At 42.0% G+C, this 17,500-nt stretch overlaps 1 protein-coding gene across 1 annotated transcript in view; it reads right to left on the minus strand.

Moving 5' to 3' along the window:
* angpt4 (angiopoietin 4) overlaps positions 1-15,308 on the minus strand; it is a 112,208-nt gene extending 96,900 nt beyond the window's left edge. The window contains 1 exon segment of the mRNA XM_080424521.1: positions 14,706-15,308. Coding sequence (XP_080280647.1) covers positions 14,706-15,161 — 456 coding nt within the window. The 5' untranslated portion in view covers positions 15,162-15,308.
* Between the last annotated feature and the right edge of the window lie 2,192 nt (positions 15,309-17,500).

The following is a 17,500-nucleotide window of genomic DNA, read 5'->3' on the forward strand; positions in this document are numbered from 1 at the left end:
CAAAAATCCTGATTAACAATAATCATGATTATTAATCAGGATTATAATTTTAGCCATAATCGTGCAACCGTCCACTCTTGAACAACTATTTTCATATGATATGTGCACCAACTGCCATCTTTACCTTAATAGCCTATGGAAAGCAGAGGCACATCAGATCGTCTTTTTTCTTTTTTTCCACGATTTTGTAACCCTATTTTTTCACCCAGTGCCAACGCCTAAGCTTGTAATCCTCGGCGCTACTCTCCGTCTGCCAGCCTGGGGAGAGCCCCGAACTGAGCTCATGCTTCCTTCAACACATGAGGAGTTAGCAGACCGCTTCTTATCACCTGGCAGTGGGGAGTTTCCTCGGTAGGACGTAGCGTGTGGAAGGAACACGTTATTCCAACCAGATCCTTTCCCCTCCATCAGGCGCCCCGGCTGAGGCAGTATTGAGACCAGGATTACTGCATGTTTTTTGTGAGGGTACCTGCCCGCTAGGGGACACGGGAAGAACATGCAAACTCTGCACAGAAAGGCATCAGATAGTCTTAACCCAAACTCCACAGCCTCCATGTGCAAATGTTTACAATCAGACCTGACTTTCCCAGTAGTGCACAGTCTGCTTTCAGTGCACGGTCCCCATTAGAGACACATGAATGAGCCTCTAGTCTTCCTGGGGTTCCTGCACAATGAATGTTGTTTCCTGTTTAGCAAGTATTCTATACATGATGGCAGAACTGTCATTAAAAGCCGAGCTATTTCAAATTTAGGATTAAAGGGAGGTTCCACTGTGCCTCAAGCCAAAATCAGGTTGGTCCGGTGCATCTCAAGAGCAAGACACATATAGCAGGTAAGAAGAAAGCACTGAAGCATCTCGGACAGTTGAAGCCTTTTGTTTTAATAGAGCAGGGTTCAAGGCAGGAATGACAACGTTTCGATGTCAGTAACATCTTTGTCAGGTCATAAAACAGATGAGGCTACTACAAGTGATTTTATAAACAGCTGAGAGGCAGGCGCAGGCCATTCAATTAGCCAATGTCCAAGGCCAACAATAATGGGAGGTACATCTGCACGTGGAAGATTCATCAAATAACAAGTCACTATTAGTAGCATGGAATTGCTGATTAAGCAGGATGAAAAAACTGTACATTACAAAGGAGTGCCAACAATATAAGGGCCAAAATTGGCCTGTAGAAAGAGAACAATAAGATAATTGAATGTTACAGAGAAGAATAAAATACACTGCACAGGATTATACAAATTACACACATTATAAAATAAACATTTACTCTAGGCTATGTATTCCATGTGGAGCCTGCAAATTGCTTTTTTTGTTGTTATTGTGAAATACCAATTCCTAAATGAGTAGCATGTGCCATGACAACCTTGACTAACTTGATCCAGCAAATTGATGCATTCAATTTGGACCAAACTCCCACCTGAGGTTCAACGTTTGATACAGTATATACCACAACATATAAGGCCAAAAAGCATCAATACAAAGGAAGTGAGAGCAGCAATGCCCACCAATTGTTTGTTTACATCATCCATTTAATCATTTAATTCAATCAGCATATCAAACTACATCTATCTGTGTACTGTATGAGGGAATTTTTGTAATTATTGTAGGCCATTACTGCTTTGTGATATTGTTCATCTCTCCGTGTTTGTACCTCAGTGTGGAATTATTGACCTTAGATAGCCTTAACTATTCACTGTCTTAGACACAACAGTCTTCTTGTATATAAAATGTTTCGTTTTTTTTGTATACCAATGCTCTTACTGTTTTGCTACCCGTATTTTGCATATTGTGTATATAATTCAGTCTTGTAAAAAGCCCATTTGTACTCAAGCAAGACTACAGGCACTCTGAACACTGGCTGTGGGATCAGTGCAGCCCAGCACTGATTGGTGTTTGACATTGAGGTGTTACTAAAGCAGACTTGTCTGTGTTGTATTGTCCTATGCTTAATTCTGAAGAAGACTTTTTGGTCAAAATGCAATCATGCAATACCGCCTTTGACTGGGAACCCAGTAAGCCACAGTGTGTGGACTATTATTGTTTAACTGCCTGTGATGTTTGTTGGTCCTGCACTTACCCTCCAGTCGATGTGCCTGCTCTTCTCTTTTACCGTACAGCGTATACTCCCATCATCCCAAGTACTTTGAGGCCATGGAGCACCTTACCAGTAGGATGACTGGAATTTATCCTGCTTTGTCTCCTCTCACACTTAACAGGCCTTTGTTAATGAGCCTTTACCCCATGATTGGGAATATCTCCCAATATCACTAACATGAACAGTGTGGGGTTTGTACTATGGTTGAGGCCCCTGGAAGGGAAGCGTTTAGACTCAGGGGGGAGAAAGAGTTTGTACAGGGCATGTGTAAAAGTTTTAAACAAAGATAAAGTGAGAGGCCATACAGGGACTCCTCACAGGGCCCATCTGGGGGTGGGTGTGGAGGTTAAGCCAGCTTGGAAAGTCTTACATAAACCACCATTGACAAAAGGAGCGGGCCACTTTTGTTATCATTCCATCATGCAGTCAGTGATATCTGTCCATTCTGCCAAAGGGAGAGCATATTTCATTGCTGTCTGTGTACTGTACTGTGCATTGTTTTGCAATTTCAAAGTTGAAATAAATTATTAAAACTAAGCCATGCATTTGTAGCCTTGAATGGGAATATTTATTAGAAAATGCATTTACAACTAGAAAAAGTGCTCCTCGGAGCACAAGTCTCCGCCAGGTCAGGTAGGTTATTATGGCCTCCTGGTGGTGCTATTATAGGCCAAAGTGAAACGGGTGCCATTTATTCCTAGGCCGTGCACAGCAATCGGACACTGCATGCATGATTTGAGAAATTTTGTTCTAAAAATGTGTTTTGCAAAATTTGACCTGCTGGTGGCGCTATAACAGGCCAATGTTAAAAGGGTGGCATTTGTTCCTCAACGTAGTGCAAAGTTTCACCGCAATCGGACGCTGCGTTCATGATTTGCGGCATTTTGTTCAAAACGGTCCACTCCTGCAAACATTATGTCAATGTTAGCCAATCAGGATGGAATATGAAAAATCAAACAGATCCGTCTTGATCACATGACTATAGAGATCATGTGTACCGATTTGCGTGAAATTTGGATCAAATCTGAAGGCTTAATATTAAAAAATGTGTTTTACATAAGTCTGCCTCCTGGTGGCGCTATAAAAGGCAAATGTGAAAAATGCAGGGCAAAGGTTTTTCCTTGGCCTCTAGAGAGTGTGCATACAAAGTTTTACACTGATCGTGCAGTTATAGGTAAAAACACGAATCGGAAATTGCATGCTGTGTTCATGATTTGAGGCATTTTGTTCGAAACGGAGTACTCCTGCAAACTTTGAAAGACCATTTTTTCCAATGAGGATGGAATATGAAAAATCTGAAATGAGCCGTTTCTTTTAATGACTATAGAGATACTGTGTACCGATTGTGGGGATTTTTGGCCAAAATCTGTAGGAGTACTGTTCAAAAATGTGTTTTGCACAAATCGGCCTCCTGGTGGCGCTATAAAAGGCCCATGTGAAAAGGAGCAGAGGTTCTGCTCTGGCATCCAGGGAGTGTGTGTGCACAGTTTCGCTGCGATCAAGCCAATGGTGCCAGAGATTAGCTGTCCACAAAATGACAGAATGACACACACACGGACGGACGGACGGACGGACGGACGGATGGACGGACAGGGGGTAAAACATACTCTTTTGCCATGCCTTTCGGCCTGGCGGAGACAACTATGTGATTCCTGCTGATATTGTGTCTTATCAATGTGGTTTAAAAGCTACAGAAAAGTGTTTGCGTACACATTAATTATTTGATGACATATCTGTTGCCATAAAAAAGAAAAGGAAAATGTGTTCACAGGCTATGCTTTTTTCAAAAACAACTAAAACATGTATGTATGTATGTATGTATGTATGTATGTATGTATGTATGTATGTATGTATGTATGTATGTATGTATGTATGTATGTATGTATGTATGTATGTACTGCATGTACTGTATGTATGTATGTATGTATGTATGTATGTATGTATGTATGTATGTATGTATGTATGTATGTATGTATGTATGTATGTATGTATGTATGTATGTACAGTATGTATGTATGTATGTATGTATGTATGTATGTATGTATGTATGTATGTATGTATGTATGTATGTATGTATGTATGTATGTATGTATGTATGTATGTATGTATGTATGTATGTATGTATGTACTGTATGTATGTATGTAGGCCTATGTACAGTACTGTTTGTCACTCTGTTAACTCCAATACATTGCATCATCATCAAAGTACAACACAAGACCATGAAACAATTCTCTGATTCAATATGTGACGTACTGTATGGCAACAACTTGAAGGTCAAATATCAAGATTGGCGATGACTTATTCAAGAGATGATGGGAGATTTCATAAAATGTGTGTCAAATTTACCAATTAAATACAAAGATCAAGCTCTATATTCTGATAGTAAACCAAATTCATGCTGTTTTAACATAATTCAGCACTGCAATGTGACGTTTTGTTCTATCTGACAACTCATTTTCTCTGTTCCTTTCCCTTATTATCTTCTCTTACGTTCCCTCATGCCTTTCCATTTCTCACTCCTTCTTTCTCCCTCTGCTTACCGCGTTGATCATTTCTCTCTCTCCCCTTTTCTCCTCTCCATCAGCCCTTCACTCTGAGAGTAAAGGAAGCATTTTCCTCTGCTACCTCTCTCTCTCTCTCTCTCTCTCTCTCTCTCTCTCTCTCTCTCTCTCTCTCTCTCTCCCCCCGTCTCTGGGAGGTTTTGTTTGAAGTGTGTGCAGCAGCAGTCAGAGATGCCGTGAGTTGATAACAGGCCAGTAATCAGCAGCAGTGATATGGAAGGATGACCTGGCTCCCACTAGAAAGGAAAGCCCATGAAGCCAGGAGGCCCATTTTGTTTGCTCTTTATGAGGCAGTTAAAACCCCCGCAAAGCAGAGCCGACAACCCAGCCGCATGCAGTCACAAAGCAGCTGTGTTATAATGTTAAGTACTTTTGCTAAAACTCAATTTACACTCCACAGTACGTTGGTTTTGCTTGCCAAAAACAACTCATCTACAAGTTGCAAATTAAAGTTTATTTTCTTTAAAACCATTTTTTTGCTCCTATTTTTCAGATTCCATTCCAATTGGCTACGATTGGCTTCCAAATTTGCCGGAGGGCCAATACAAATGTTCTATTCACAGCTTCAGCCATATATTGTACATAAACAATTTATTTTGTTTTTATACCTCACATTTACATATTCTCAAGTCATTAAAACATTAACAAATGTGCCTGAATAACTCTCAGGCCAGACTGCATGGTTAGTAAGTGATGGATGTTTGAGTTATGAGTTAAACCAATTTATGCTTTGAAATGCATTAAGATGTTCAAATCCATCTCTTAACCATGTGAACTCTAGCAACCCTATTCTGGGCATAGAATTTAGGTAAATATAGGCTATTAGGCCATAGTAGTGGGCGTAGTCGTTATTCTTTTGGCGAATGTTCCCCCCAGAATAGGGATGCTAGGGTTCAAGTAGTTAAACACTGATGTCATCCACCACATAACATGTAAAGCAGAGATCGCTCGTGTCACTATCCATGTGTTCAACCAAATCAGACAAAGCCTAATGCCATTAAAAGGACAAGGATACAGCTTATGGCATCATAAACCAGCAGCGACTCAGGCTGCATGCTACAGTCAGGCTTTTTTATGAAGCAATTAAACACACGCCCTTAACACATGCCCCCCTGAGCTCACCACAGCATAAAGCTAAACAGAGAGAAAACCATTCCCAAAACATTCCCAGCACTTCCTCCCATGGCCATTAATGATTCCTGATCATTGTTCCCAGCAGGGAAATAAACGGAGAGAAAACTCAGCGACTAGAACTTATGAACGTGTTCCCTGGGGAACAATGAATGTTGCATGTAAAAACAGATTGAGGAATTTAGGGCATTACCGAAAGCACTGCATTGCCATATTACACAAAGTGTGATTAGGATTCAGTGTCTTCAATCTTCATACAGTATATCACAATCACATTTACGCATTTTTATAAGAACACATTCTCTCTCCCAAATTTCAATTCATGGTCAGGTACCTTTTGCATCCAATATTGCCCCTGAGGACACCCTTGATGACAACGAGAGATGCTGGTTCCCACCCTACACATATTTAACGGTGCTAAGTCAGCAGAAACGGGCTTCCCACCGATTGCCTCGCGGGGCTCAAGCCCGCTTTTGAGGGTACGCCTGCATTTTGGTCAGTGTTTTGACTTGTATTTGTCTTGTTTTCCATGTTTTTAATGGCAACACTGCCTTGGCAGCATTCCGTCGTCAGACACGTGACAAACGTCCGCATTCTGTCATCAGTCACGTGACAACACAGTTTACCGCAGTGGTTCTCAAAGTGGGATCCGAGGACCCCCAGGGGTCCTTGAGGGGTCCTCAGCTAAATTTGTTAATACAGCATCACAATCATTTTAACCACTTTCTCCATAACGTTGGCTATAAAAAAATATATAGCAGATGAACAAGCTCACAGCGCGGCACTGGTACATCTGCTATTATTGAACAATTTGAAAAACCTCAAAACATTTGAATAACTTTGATTTTTGTTTTTACACAAAACGTCTCCTCTGGGGGTCCCTGGCACAAAGCATTTTCAGATGGGGGTCTGCGGCCAAATATATATCAATTTGGGGGTCCTTGACATGAAAAGGTTTGAGAACCACTGGTTTACCGGACGTACCCAATGATGCGAAGCAAGGGGTCCCTACCAAGCACGAGTTGGGAGTGAGAATGTGCTCCCAGAGGGAGACAGCCCCCTCGTTCCTCACAAACCCATTTAGGCACTGCTACATTTGAACCTTCCTGTTTTCTTGAAAGGTAACACTACATTAAACCATGCAGGACTTCTACTGTATTCATTTAAAAAATAAAATAAAAGTTTGGTATTATCGTTGAAGGTTTTTGTCAGAAGATATGAGAGAATGTGTGTTTCACGTTACAAATATAGTAGAGGGCTGTAGACAGCATTGCAATGCCACAGTACAATTAATATTTTTATATTGCATGTTTCCATCACTGTTAAGCACTGTGAAATAAAGTGCTATACAAATAATGTTTGCTATAACAAAAAGTGAATCCAACTTTTCTAACTTTTGCACTGACAATTCTTTTAAATGACACAATTAACGTCCAATTGCATATAAATGGGAGAGTAGGGGCTGTTTGTTTTTGGAGTGCAGTCTTGAGCAGGAGATAATGGGCCATAGTTTGGCTGTTGCTATTAACTGTTATTAGTGCTGTCACCGCGATCGGCTTAGCAGTCGTTTGATGTACGAATGTAAAGGATGAGGGAGCAGAGTATTAGCCTTAATGTGGGGCCTAGATTGTGGTAGGGGTCCCGATGTTTCTACACAACTGGGTCGACTTTTTTGTCAATACTTTTGCCTTATTTCAACGTGTTGGGATTTACTGTGTAGAATATTAAACATGTGTGCTAAGGACATTTTAATCACTTAACTAGCTGACATGCGTATCTAGAGTAACGTAACACAAGTGCAAGTTTGTAGTTCAGTTCCTGATACACCAGTCGCCACCGTTTGAAATTGTTTCAGCCATCACATATAAAATTCTACTATTATTGGTTTATTCTCAAAACATTACAGAGTGAGGGAAATAGATTGATGGCATAGTAACAACATGTTAATTTCCCCAATGCCTATTACCTCGCCACCTGTCATATACTGATAGCCATTATAAAAGTGCAGCTTTTTTTAAATCTATTTCATACAATTATTCACCAATTGCTTGCTAGCTAAGCAGTTGGTGAATAATAGTTTTCCTGAATGTTTAGGAATGTGTGTGTGATTGGCTGTCAAACGGCATTCAACCAGCACAGATCCTGTAGAGATTATGTTAAAGTTATGTGGTGGTTTATTATTCATTCATATTTTATCTGATAATGTGATAGTCAAGTACTTTAACTCATTCCATTATAACGCATAGGATATTCTTTTTTTCTGTTTCTCTATGCTTCTCTGTTTCTACTTTTCTCTTTTTGTGTTTCAGTCTCCCTGCTTCTGTCCTCTCTCTGCCTCTCTCACTCAATTTGTCTCTCTTTCTGCCCCCCCCCCCGCCGCCGCCGCCGCCGCAGCCCCCCCCTCTCTCTCTCTCTCTCTCTCTCTCTCTCTCTCTCTCTCTCTCTCTCTCTCTGTCTCTCCATGGAGTGTCAGGGAAATAGGCGCGGTTCATTTGAAGTCAGTCATTTGGCAGCAATCTAAACAACCCCTGTTAACTGCCTCACTTACTGCAATTTACAGAGACACTGCCCTAAAGAGACACTCCAACAACTATATCATTTGTAATTATGTATGTATGTATGTATGTATGTATGTATGTATGTATGTATGTATGTATGTATGTATGTATGTATGTATGTATGTATGTATGTATGTATGTATGTATGTATGTATGTATGTATGTATGTATGTATGTATGTATGTATGTATGTATGTACGTACAGTATGTATGTATGTATGTATGTATGTATGTATGTATGTATGTATGTATGTATGTATGTATGTATGTATGTATGTATGTATGTATGTATGTATGGGGGCCCTTCAGGTAGTATGGGGCCAAATGTCCTTTGCTGGGTGCTGTTTTTGAGTCCTCATAACAGTAGAGAGCTGTGTGCTCCCTTTATGAGCAAATTGATTGGCATTTTATCAGGAACAGGAGTGAGGAATTATATGTTTTAAGAAAATCATTATGAGACATGCTATAAATTGTGTTGCAAGTTTCCCAAACATTAAATGGGGTGTAAGGCATATGTTTTCATTCAAATCTATATTCTGTTAGTAATCATTGCTAGAGAGTGTTTGTTCAGTAACAGAGGTCTCCCCATCTCTTGAGCTTTCAATTTAGTAAACAGGATTTTTTTAAATCAGGGTTAGGAGAGAGAAAGACCAGTTCCAATTTTGGTGAACTACTTTGTGCACGTTCATGTCTGACCAACAGCCACATCCACTCAAACGGACTACAAACCAGCAAATGTATTCCCATGTATGTCACATTCTGCCCTGCCCACATTCAGCACAGCTGGTCACTCGCTGGTCATTCACAATCAACTTTATTGTCACATCACAGGTTTACAGGTGAAGAAGTGGGTGAAATTACTTTTTGAGCGAGCAACATCGTTTTTGTTGTTTTCAGAAATAAAAAGAAAAGCTGGTCGGTGGACCATGCCCAAAGACATTGATGCCGTTGATATCTCCATATTCTGACTTTTTTCATAAATGAATGCCCTACTTGATCATACTACAGCTTCACACAAAAAGTAGCAGATACACAACCTCGAAACGCTGTGCGAAGCGCTGCATTTTTAGCTTGTAGATCTGCTACTTTTGATACTTTTGAATTTTAATCCTGAAAAGTAACAGTTTTGGATGTATGAGGTTTCCACCCGACAGAGACGTTATGCAACTTTTAGGGAATTTCTATGAATCAGGCGTAAGCATATCGTGAGAAATGAGCATAAAGTCAAGAACATTATGAATAAGGCCCCCGCAAACAAAGCGAAGATTTGCACTAAATAATGAAATAAAAAGTGTTTTCCACTTTTCACGTTTTTTTCACCCCCCCCAAAAAAAAGAAATATACAAGCCAGAGGGAAGATGGATTTGGTTTAGTAACTTAATTGAATTAAAGCTGAGTGGATTTGAAATAGCATGTGTTGATGTTGGGGTTGGGGGAGTGGGGAGGCCAGCAGAGAACATAATAATGATGACATCATGACAACAAGGACCCGTCCCGCTTGCATGCACATATCAGTGAGCCGCATGAGTTGTACATAAAAGGTTTGATGTCATCAATGTTGTTGCGCAATTAAACCGCTAACTAAGTCACTGGGCTGAAGTACAATCAGAAGACTGAGAGCCAAAATTATTTATACTGTGAAATTTGTATGCTCTCTCTATCTTTCTCTCTCACGTGGTGAGCTTGTAGATTTTCAAATAGCCAAAATGTTTAAAACTAGAGGTTCGGGTGCTAAACAGCCCTCACGCCTACGTTGCACCGCCGATCCGACTGATATGGCCATATATTGAGATACTTTACATAGCCTATTGATAATATAAACTTTATGTTTTATCAACTGTAATTGACATTGTCAGATTCTTCTTTAAGAAGATTAGTTAAGCCTTTTCCCCATTCCAATTGGCTATGACTGCCTTCCAAAGTTTGCGGGCCCTGGGTAGACAACCCGGCCTGGCGGAGATTGGCAGAGATCTGTGCTCTGAGGAGGACTGTTCTAGTTAAGGCAATCAATTATACATGGTTCAGGCCTTTAGAAACTGTTGTCTTGCCTTCAATTTAATATTGCATCAATACAAATGATGTATTACAGTTTCTGTCTTAATCTGTCCGTCCCTCTCTCTCTCTCTCTCTCTCTCTCTCTCTCTCTCTCTCTCTCTCTCTCTCTCTCTCTCTCAAGCAGAGACACACACACACACACACACACACACACACACACACACACACACACACACATGCATGTCCGCGAAGTGAGGCCGCTGCTCTGTGCATATTGTCATTTAGCTTTTTATTTTTGAGCCAAACACGAACTAAAATAAAAGCCTGGGCACCGCGGCTATCATTGAGCAGATGTGCCGTTGTCACGGCGCAAATAACGAGAGACACACACACACACACACACACACACACACACACACACACACACACACACACACACACACACACACACACACACACACACAGTGAGATGCAAGGCGCGTAAACGCTGAACAAATCAAATAAAGCACTGTGGTGGTGTTATAAAGTAAGATGTTACACTGTTGAAATCCTGTAGGCCACCCTCCGTCTTTTCCAGTCACTTTCATATGCGATGCAATGGCACAGCGTCGCTGTAGCCAATCACAGATCGGAATGGGGACTGCAGAGCAGCTGGCCTCGAAAGGTAATCAACTGTCGTAGATTTCGGTTGCATGTCCGCTACGTCGACCTGGTCGCTTGTTTCGCTCACATAATTTGGCAACACCGGAGCCGTCGCTTGTAAATATTCATAGTTGTGGGTTGCTTTTGTTTGGTCTTGTTTCTGAAGTGTAGTTTCTTATTGTCTCCGCCAGGCCGAAAGGCATGGCGAGAGAGTATGTTTTACCCCCTGTCCGTCCGTCCGTGTGTGTGTGTGTGTGTGTCCGTCCGTCCGTGTGTCCGTCTGTGAACAGCTAATCTCCGGCACCGTTGGCTTGATTGCAGCAAAACTGTGCACACACACTCCCTGGATGCCAATTCAGAACCAAATTTTTCACATGGGCCCACCAGGAGGCCAATTTGTGCAAAACATATTTTTTGACAGTACTTCGACAGATTTTGTCCAAAAATCCCGCAAATCGGTACACAGTATCTCTATAGTCATTAAACGAAACGAGTCTTTCAGATTTTTCATATTCCATCCTGATTGGCTAAAAATGGCTTCCAAAGTTTGCAGGAATACTCCGTTTTGAACAAAATGCCTCAAATCATGAACACAGCATGCAATGTCTGTGAAATTTTGCACGCATATTTCCACTATGCAGAGGAAGAAAATGTTCTAATCAGCCTCATGGTGGCGCTATAACAGGCCAATTCATGTTTGTGCCTATAACTGCACCGATCTGTGTAAAACTTTGTATGCGCGAAAAGGAAAAACCTTTGCCTTGCATTTTTCACATCTGCCTTTATAGCGCCACCAGGAGGCCGACTTACGTAAAACATTTTTTTTTATATTAGGCCTACTCCTTCCGATTTATCTAAACTTCACGCAAATCGGTACACATGATCTCCATAGTCATGTGATCAAGACGGATGTGTTTGATTTTTCATATTCCATTCTCATTGGGTAAGATTGACATCTAAAGTTTACAGTAGTGGCTTGTTTTGAACAAAATTCTGCAAATCATGAACGCACCGTCCGATTGCGGTCAAACTTTGCACGCACCTTCACACTATATTGAGGAACAAATGCCACCCTCTTAACATTGGCCTGTTATAGCGCCACCAGCAGGTCTAATTTAGCAAAACACATTTTTTTGCACAAAATGCCTCAAGCCATGAATGCAGTGTCCGATTGCCGTGCAAGGCCTAATAAGAAATGGCACCCTTTTCACATTGGCCTATTATAGCGCCACCAGGAGGCCACAATAACCTACCTGACCTGGCGGAGACCTGTGCTCCGAGGAGCACTTTTTCTAGTTTGGGCTTGTTTTCGAGATTCTTTTTGAAAATAGCTGATGTAATAGGGCTCAAGTGGTAAATCTGTTCGCTTCTTTTGGGCTTGTTTTCATAGACCTGGTTGCTTGTTTCACTCACTTAATCTGGCAGCACCGGAGCCTACGTCATGCAAAAAACATCACCCAACAATCACCCAAACAAACAGCCATGGGGGCGTGGAAAAGTCGCAAATGTATAGCTAGATAGAGTTAAACTGATTCTGATAATATATTAACTCATTTAGCTGGGGACCCCACTTTGAGTGCCACTGATGCAAGTGCTCACCCTTAACACAATTGAATCAGAATTGTTACACTCTCATACATACACAGAACGCACGCACACGCACATGTGCACACACACACACACACACACACACACACACACACACACACACACACACACACACACACACACACACACACACACACACACACACACACACACACACACACACACACACACACACACACACACACACACACCCATCGTCCACCTGCTAAATTCCCAATGGTCTACTCTAATCTCACTGAAGCACCGTTCTGACTCTCCTGATTGCAGTCTTTCAAAGTTATTTAATCACTCAGTCATTCATCTTTCTCTCTTCCAAGAGAGGGGAAAAAAGGGAATGTCGGATCGACTTTGGTGGGCAGCAGAAATAATTAAATTCTTACGCGGTCCATTTGCATTGGAATGCATTTGGAACCGTATAATGTATCCGTGAAATCTAATCTCACAAAAGTCATTAATACTACCAGAGTACCAGAGTTCCAATTTGCAGTCATTTCCCCCTGTTGTCAAGGATGAAATGATTGAAGGCCATGTATTTAGCTACCGATAGCTTACTTTAGTGTCAGAGTCAGAAATCATTACCAGGTATGCAGTTCATATAACATTAGACACTTTACTGTAATTTAATTTACTTTAATTAAAAGGAAGTTGGTCTGGGATGCAAGATCAGCATTCCCTCACTGTGATACTGGCTCACATTTCTAAAAACTGAATCATTATTCAAACTCGACCGCATATCGCTCATATGTCTGCCACATGCAAATAATGATGATGAATGCAAAGTTGAAGCTGGCCGATTCCTTCTCAAAATGTTTTGCTTTCCCTAATTGGATTTCATAGACTCACATCACCTGGTGAGAAACACCACTCCACTTGGTTCTGTGTATTGTCTGGTAGCTGAGTGAATGGTTAAATGACAAGGATAATCGCAGCTAAAATACTGAAGAAAGTGTTTTGTATGGTCGGACTATAGTTTGAAAGCATTTATTTCGCTGCAGCCAGTGTCACTCTCCACAGCCCAGCCCATGTGAACTGAATAACTGTATTGTTAACACATGTTGAGGCATTAGCCGATTCTCTGGACCAGTGCAACTTGGCAGTAAGTGAACAGGTAGATTTGAAGGACACAGGACAGAAGGCTGAAACTGAATGTGTTGAAAGTTAACCCAACATAGACCTGTAGACTCTGTGTTAAGGATTCAGATAAAACAAAACAAGTTTGAATCTAAGAAAGCTTTTTTATAAAATACAAAAAAAATATATATATATCAACAACAAAAGTATTATACTTCTACTTGAGTAGAACTATTAACAAGTGTTGACATGTGGGTGGGAATTAATGCACACATACAGTAAACCACTACTACAGTACCAGCAACAATGACTGCAGCAACCACACACAAACACGCACGCACGCATTCACACGCATGACTACCACCAACAATGCACAGGAAATCAGAGCAGTATACTTCCATGATATTGACACATGCATGAAAGACACAGCCACACACATGCACACGCATGCACACAATATTTCCACAATATTTCCACAATGCTGACAAAGCACTATGGATGCCACCACCGACTCTGCCCACACTCGACACGAACACGCCCACATTGCTTTGCCTCTGTCCCGAACACTTTCAAAACACCTTCCATTATTCTCTTCTATTCTTCCATATTGCTTCAATCATATACTGTACTCTGCTTCTCAGATAGGCTCAGATAGGTCTAGGCCAGTGATGTGAAACTGGTGTTTCGCGGGCCAGATGTGATTTTAGAAAACGCCATTTAATACTACCTTTTAATGGAAAAGAAACAGTGGTTCTCAAATTGGGGTCCGGGGACCCCCAGGGGTCCTTGAGGGAGAAACTGCTTTATCCAGTTGTACGTTGGCTATTCAAAAATAGCAGATCTGCTATTTTTGAAATTTTGAAAAATCAGGGAAATGTTTGGGAAATCTGGATTTTTTTAAAAACACAAATATTTCCTTCAGGGGGCCCCTGGCACAAAACGTTTTCAGATGGGAGGGTCCATGGCCAAATACAATTTGGGGGTCCTTGACAAGAAAAAGTTTGAGAACCACTGATCTAATATGGTCTCTTGTCCTTACCTTGTGCAGCCACTGCGTGTTGTTTTCCATGGCGGTCTCCAGGTTCTGCAGCTTCTGGGTGGACCACTCGCTGTCCAGGGTTGGTGGCGCGTCCCTCTGCACCACACTGGGGCCCCGGGGCCCGCCACCGCTGTACGGCCCCGGCTGTGGCCCCGCCGCCGGCCCTGCACCGCATCCATCAAGCTCCGGGAGGATAAAGGTGTAGCTGCACTGGCCGTTCTGGACGCGGTGGAGCCTCCTTCGCTTCTCCGCACCTCCTCCTCCTCCTCTTCTCTGGCTTCGTCCAACTCCTCCTCCTCTCTGCTCTCCGCTCGAAACACCTGCTGCCTCGGTGAGATCAGAAAGAGTCCCGATGAGGAGGAGAACTAGGAGCAGAAGAAGCCCACGGCTGACTTGAAAGCGTGTCATGGTTCTTTGTCTGAGATGTCCTTCCCAGAGGTTCGAATAGATGTTCATTCGCTTGCTCTGACCCTATATTCACATTCAGGTGAAACACTGGAGCTCAGAGTGACACAGGACACTCCTGAATGGAGAGCGATCTCTCTCCTCTAAAGTCAGACCTGGGCAGAAACACCTGCAGTCTGCAACACCGGTGGTCTTGCACTGAAATGACTCTCCCCCCCTGTGCCCTCCCTCACTCTCTGGTAAAGAGGACAAACATTGTCCCTCTGGTAGGGACGGTGAGAGGGTTTCCTTCCTGAACCTCGTAGTTCCTTCAAACAGAAATTCCCTGTTGCTCTTTGTAGAAGGGCGAGTTCCCTCTGAAGTCCCTCTGGTCCTAATTGCAGACACGCTGCGACACGAGAGTGCACTGCAGACGCACTTTGGATGGATGAGCTGGTCGGTGAGAGACAGAAGCAGCAGATGTGGAAGGGAGACAGAGAGAAAGATGGAGGAGAGGGAATAAGAGAGAGGGAGACAAGAGGTAATGGGCTATTCTGATGCCCAATATATCCCACAAAGTGAAGAAGTTAAAGAAATAAGGGAAAAGTACTAAAAAATATATGCAAGATAAAAATGTGACAGAATGAAATTGGAATAAAGGAAATAAGGAATTACAAAAAGAGTAGATCCCCAAAAAATGGGCCCCTTGGTCCTCAAACGTCCAGAGAAGAAGGGAAGAGTGAGTCAGTGAGTGAAATTAGTAGAGGAGAAGAGTGCAGGTCCGTTTTTTCCCCTTCCATCCTGCACTGGTGGCTCCAGTTTCAGAAGTGGCCAAGGAGAAATGCTTCGGCCCCCTTCTTATCTGAGGGGGGCCGGCGGAGAGAGGGAGGAATTAGAGGGGGTGTGTGTCTGTGTGGGGGGGGGGGAGGGGGGATCAGAGGGAGGTCCATTAGAACACTGTGTGGGCTGAGAAGAAAAGAGAGAGACCAGAAGGGAGTGACTAGGGAAGGAAAGGAATTGGGTGGAATTAGAAAGAGAGAGAGTTGAGTTGAGTCAATGAAAAATGAAACACAGACAAAGGTTAGGAAGAGAGACAGATGGAGTCAGAGTCATAGGGAAGGAGAGAGACGAGTCAGTAGGAAAGATTGTCAGAGTCAACGAGAGAGAGTGTGAGATAGGCTGACTGGGAGAAAAGACAGACAGACAGACTGAGAGAAAGTGACAGATTGAAACAGAAAGTCAGAGGAGCAGAGAGAGAGAGAGAGAGAGAGAGTCCTGTGTGTCTTGTAATCTGGTGTCCTGGCTGCTGTTTGTGTTCAGAAGCCTTGTATGGTCATTCTTCTCTCTACTGATGTATTCTCCACAATGAAAGCACAGCAAAACAAAACACTAGTAGTAGTTTATATTTTAATAAAGGGAGGATTGGTAGCTAAAACATACTTTCTCAAGCAATAATTTTCTTGCTGTGTCAGTGTGCTTTACTGACTATTTACAATTACGCTCTAATCGAGAGCGACGTACAAGCCAAGGTTGGCGTACTGAACCTTTAAATCAACCAACAATTGGATAAGTCATGAAATTGCTAAGAAGACAAGTTATGTCCTACAATTTACTAAGAATGCAAATAGACATCAAACCTAGTATCTATGTAAATAAAATATAGCTAACAACCATCTAAATAACATAACTAGCATATATTCTATATTAAAAAAATGACATAACTGACATATCCCCATTTATCATTTATTAGTGTTTGACTTCAAATTTTGTCTGCTAATTTCTGTATTTCATCACTTCCAATTTTCACCTGTCCTATTCTGTATCCTGTATGAGTTCTCTCTCTTGATGGGATGCAATTGGTATCCCGACCTGAAGAGACGGGAGACCCCTGTTTCTGTCTTTAGCTAACTAACTAACATATAGCAATGATTACCATCACAATAGAGCTCAACACTTAATTTAGCAATCAAACATATTCCTTACAGCACCGTTAGCTTTTGTCTAAATAACAAATATTTGCACAAATAACCATAACTAGTATGTATATCTAAATAACATAACTAGTGTCCATCTAAATGGCATAACTGGCATAAATCTAAATCATAGTAATGGTGCTGTAAGGACACCAGCAATATTGTGTGAGGGTATTCAGTATCATCTTCTCATCTACTACTTACTGTGTTTGGATCCAACAACACAGCCATATTTTTATCCCATTTTAGCCTGACCTTGTGTCTTGTGTTACTCTTAGGTCAGAGGATACGTCTTCATTTTGGCGGGGGCCCTGGGCCACTAACTTAATGTCAGTGGAGGGATGTTATGTGGGAGAGCAGGGAGGTTACAGAGGGAACGTCTCTGGACCTACGGCAGACCATTCCCATGGGAACGGCTGGGGACGCGACACACTGAGA

Source organism: Gymnoscopelus braueri (assembly GCF_963280865.1).
Source record: "Gymnoscopelus braueri genome assembly, chromosome: 3".
NCBI lineage: Eukaryota > Metazoa > Chordata > Actinopteri > Myctophiformes > Myctophidae > Gymnoscopelus > Gymnoscopelus braueri.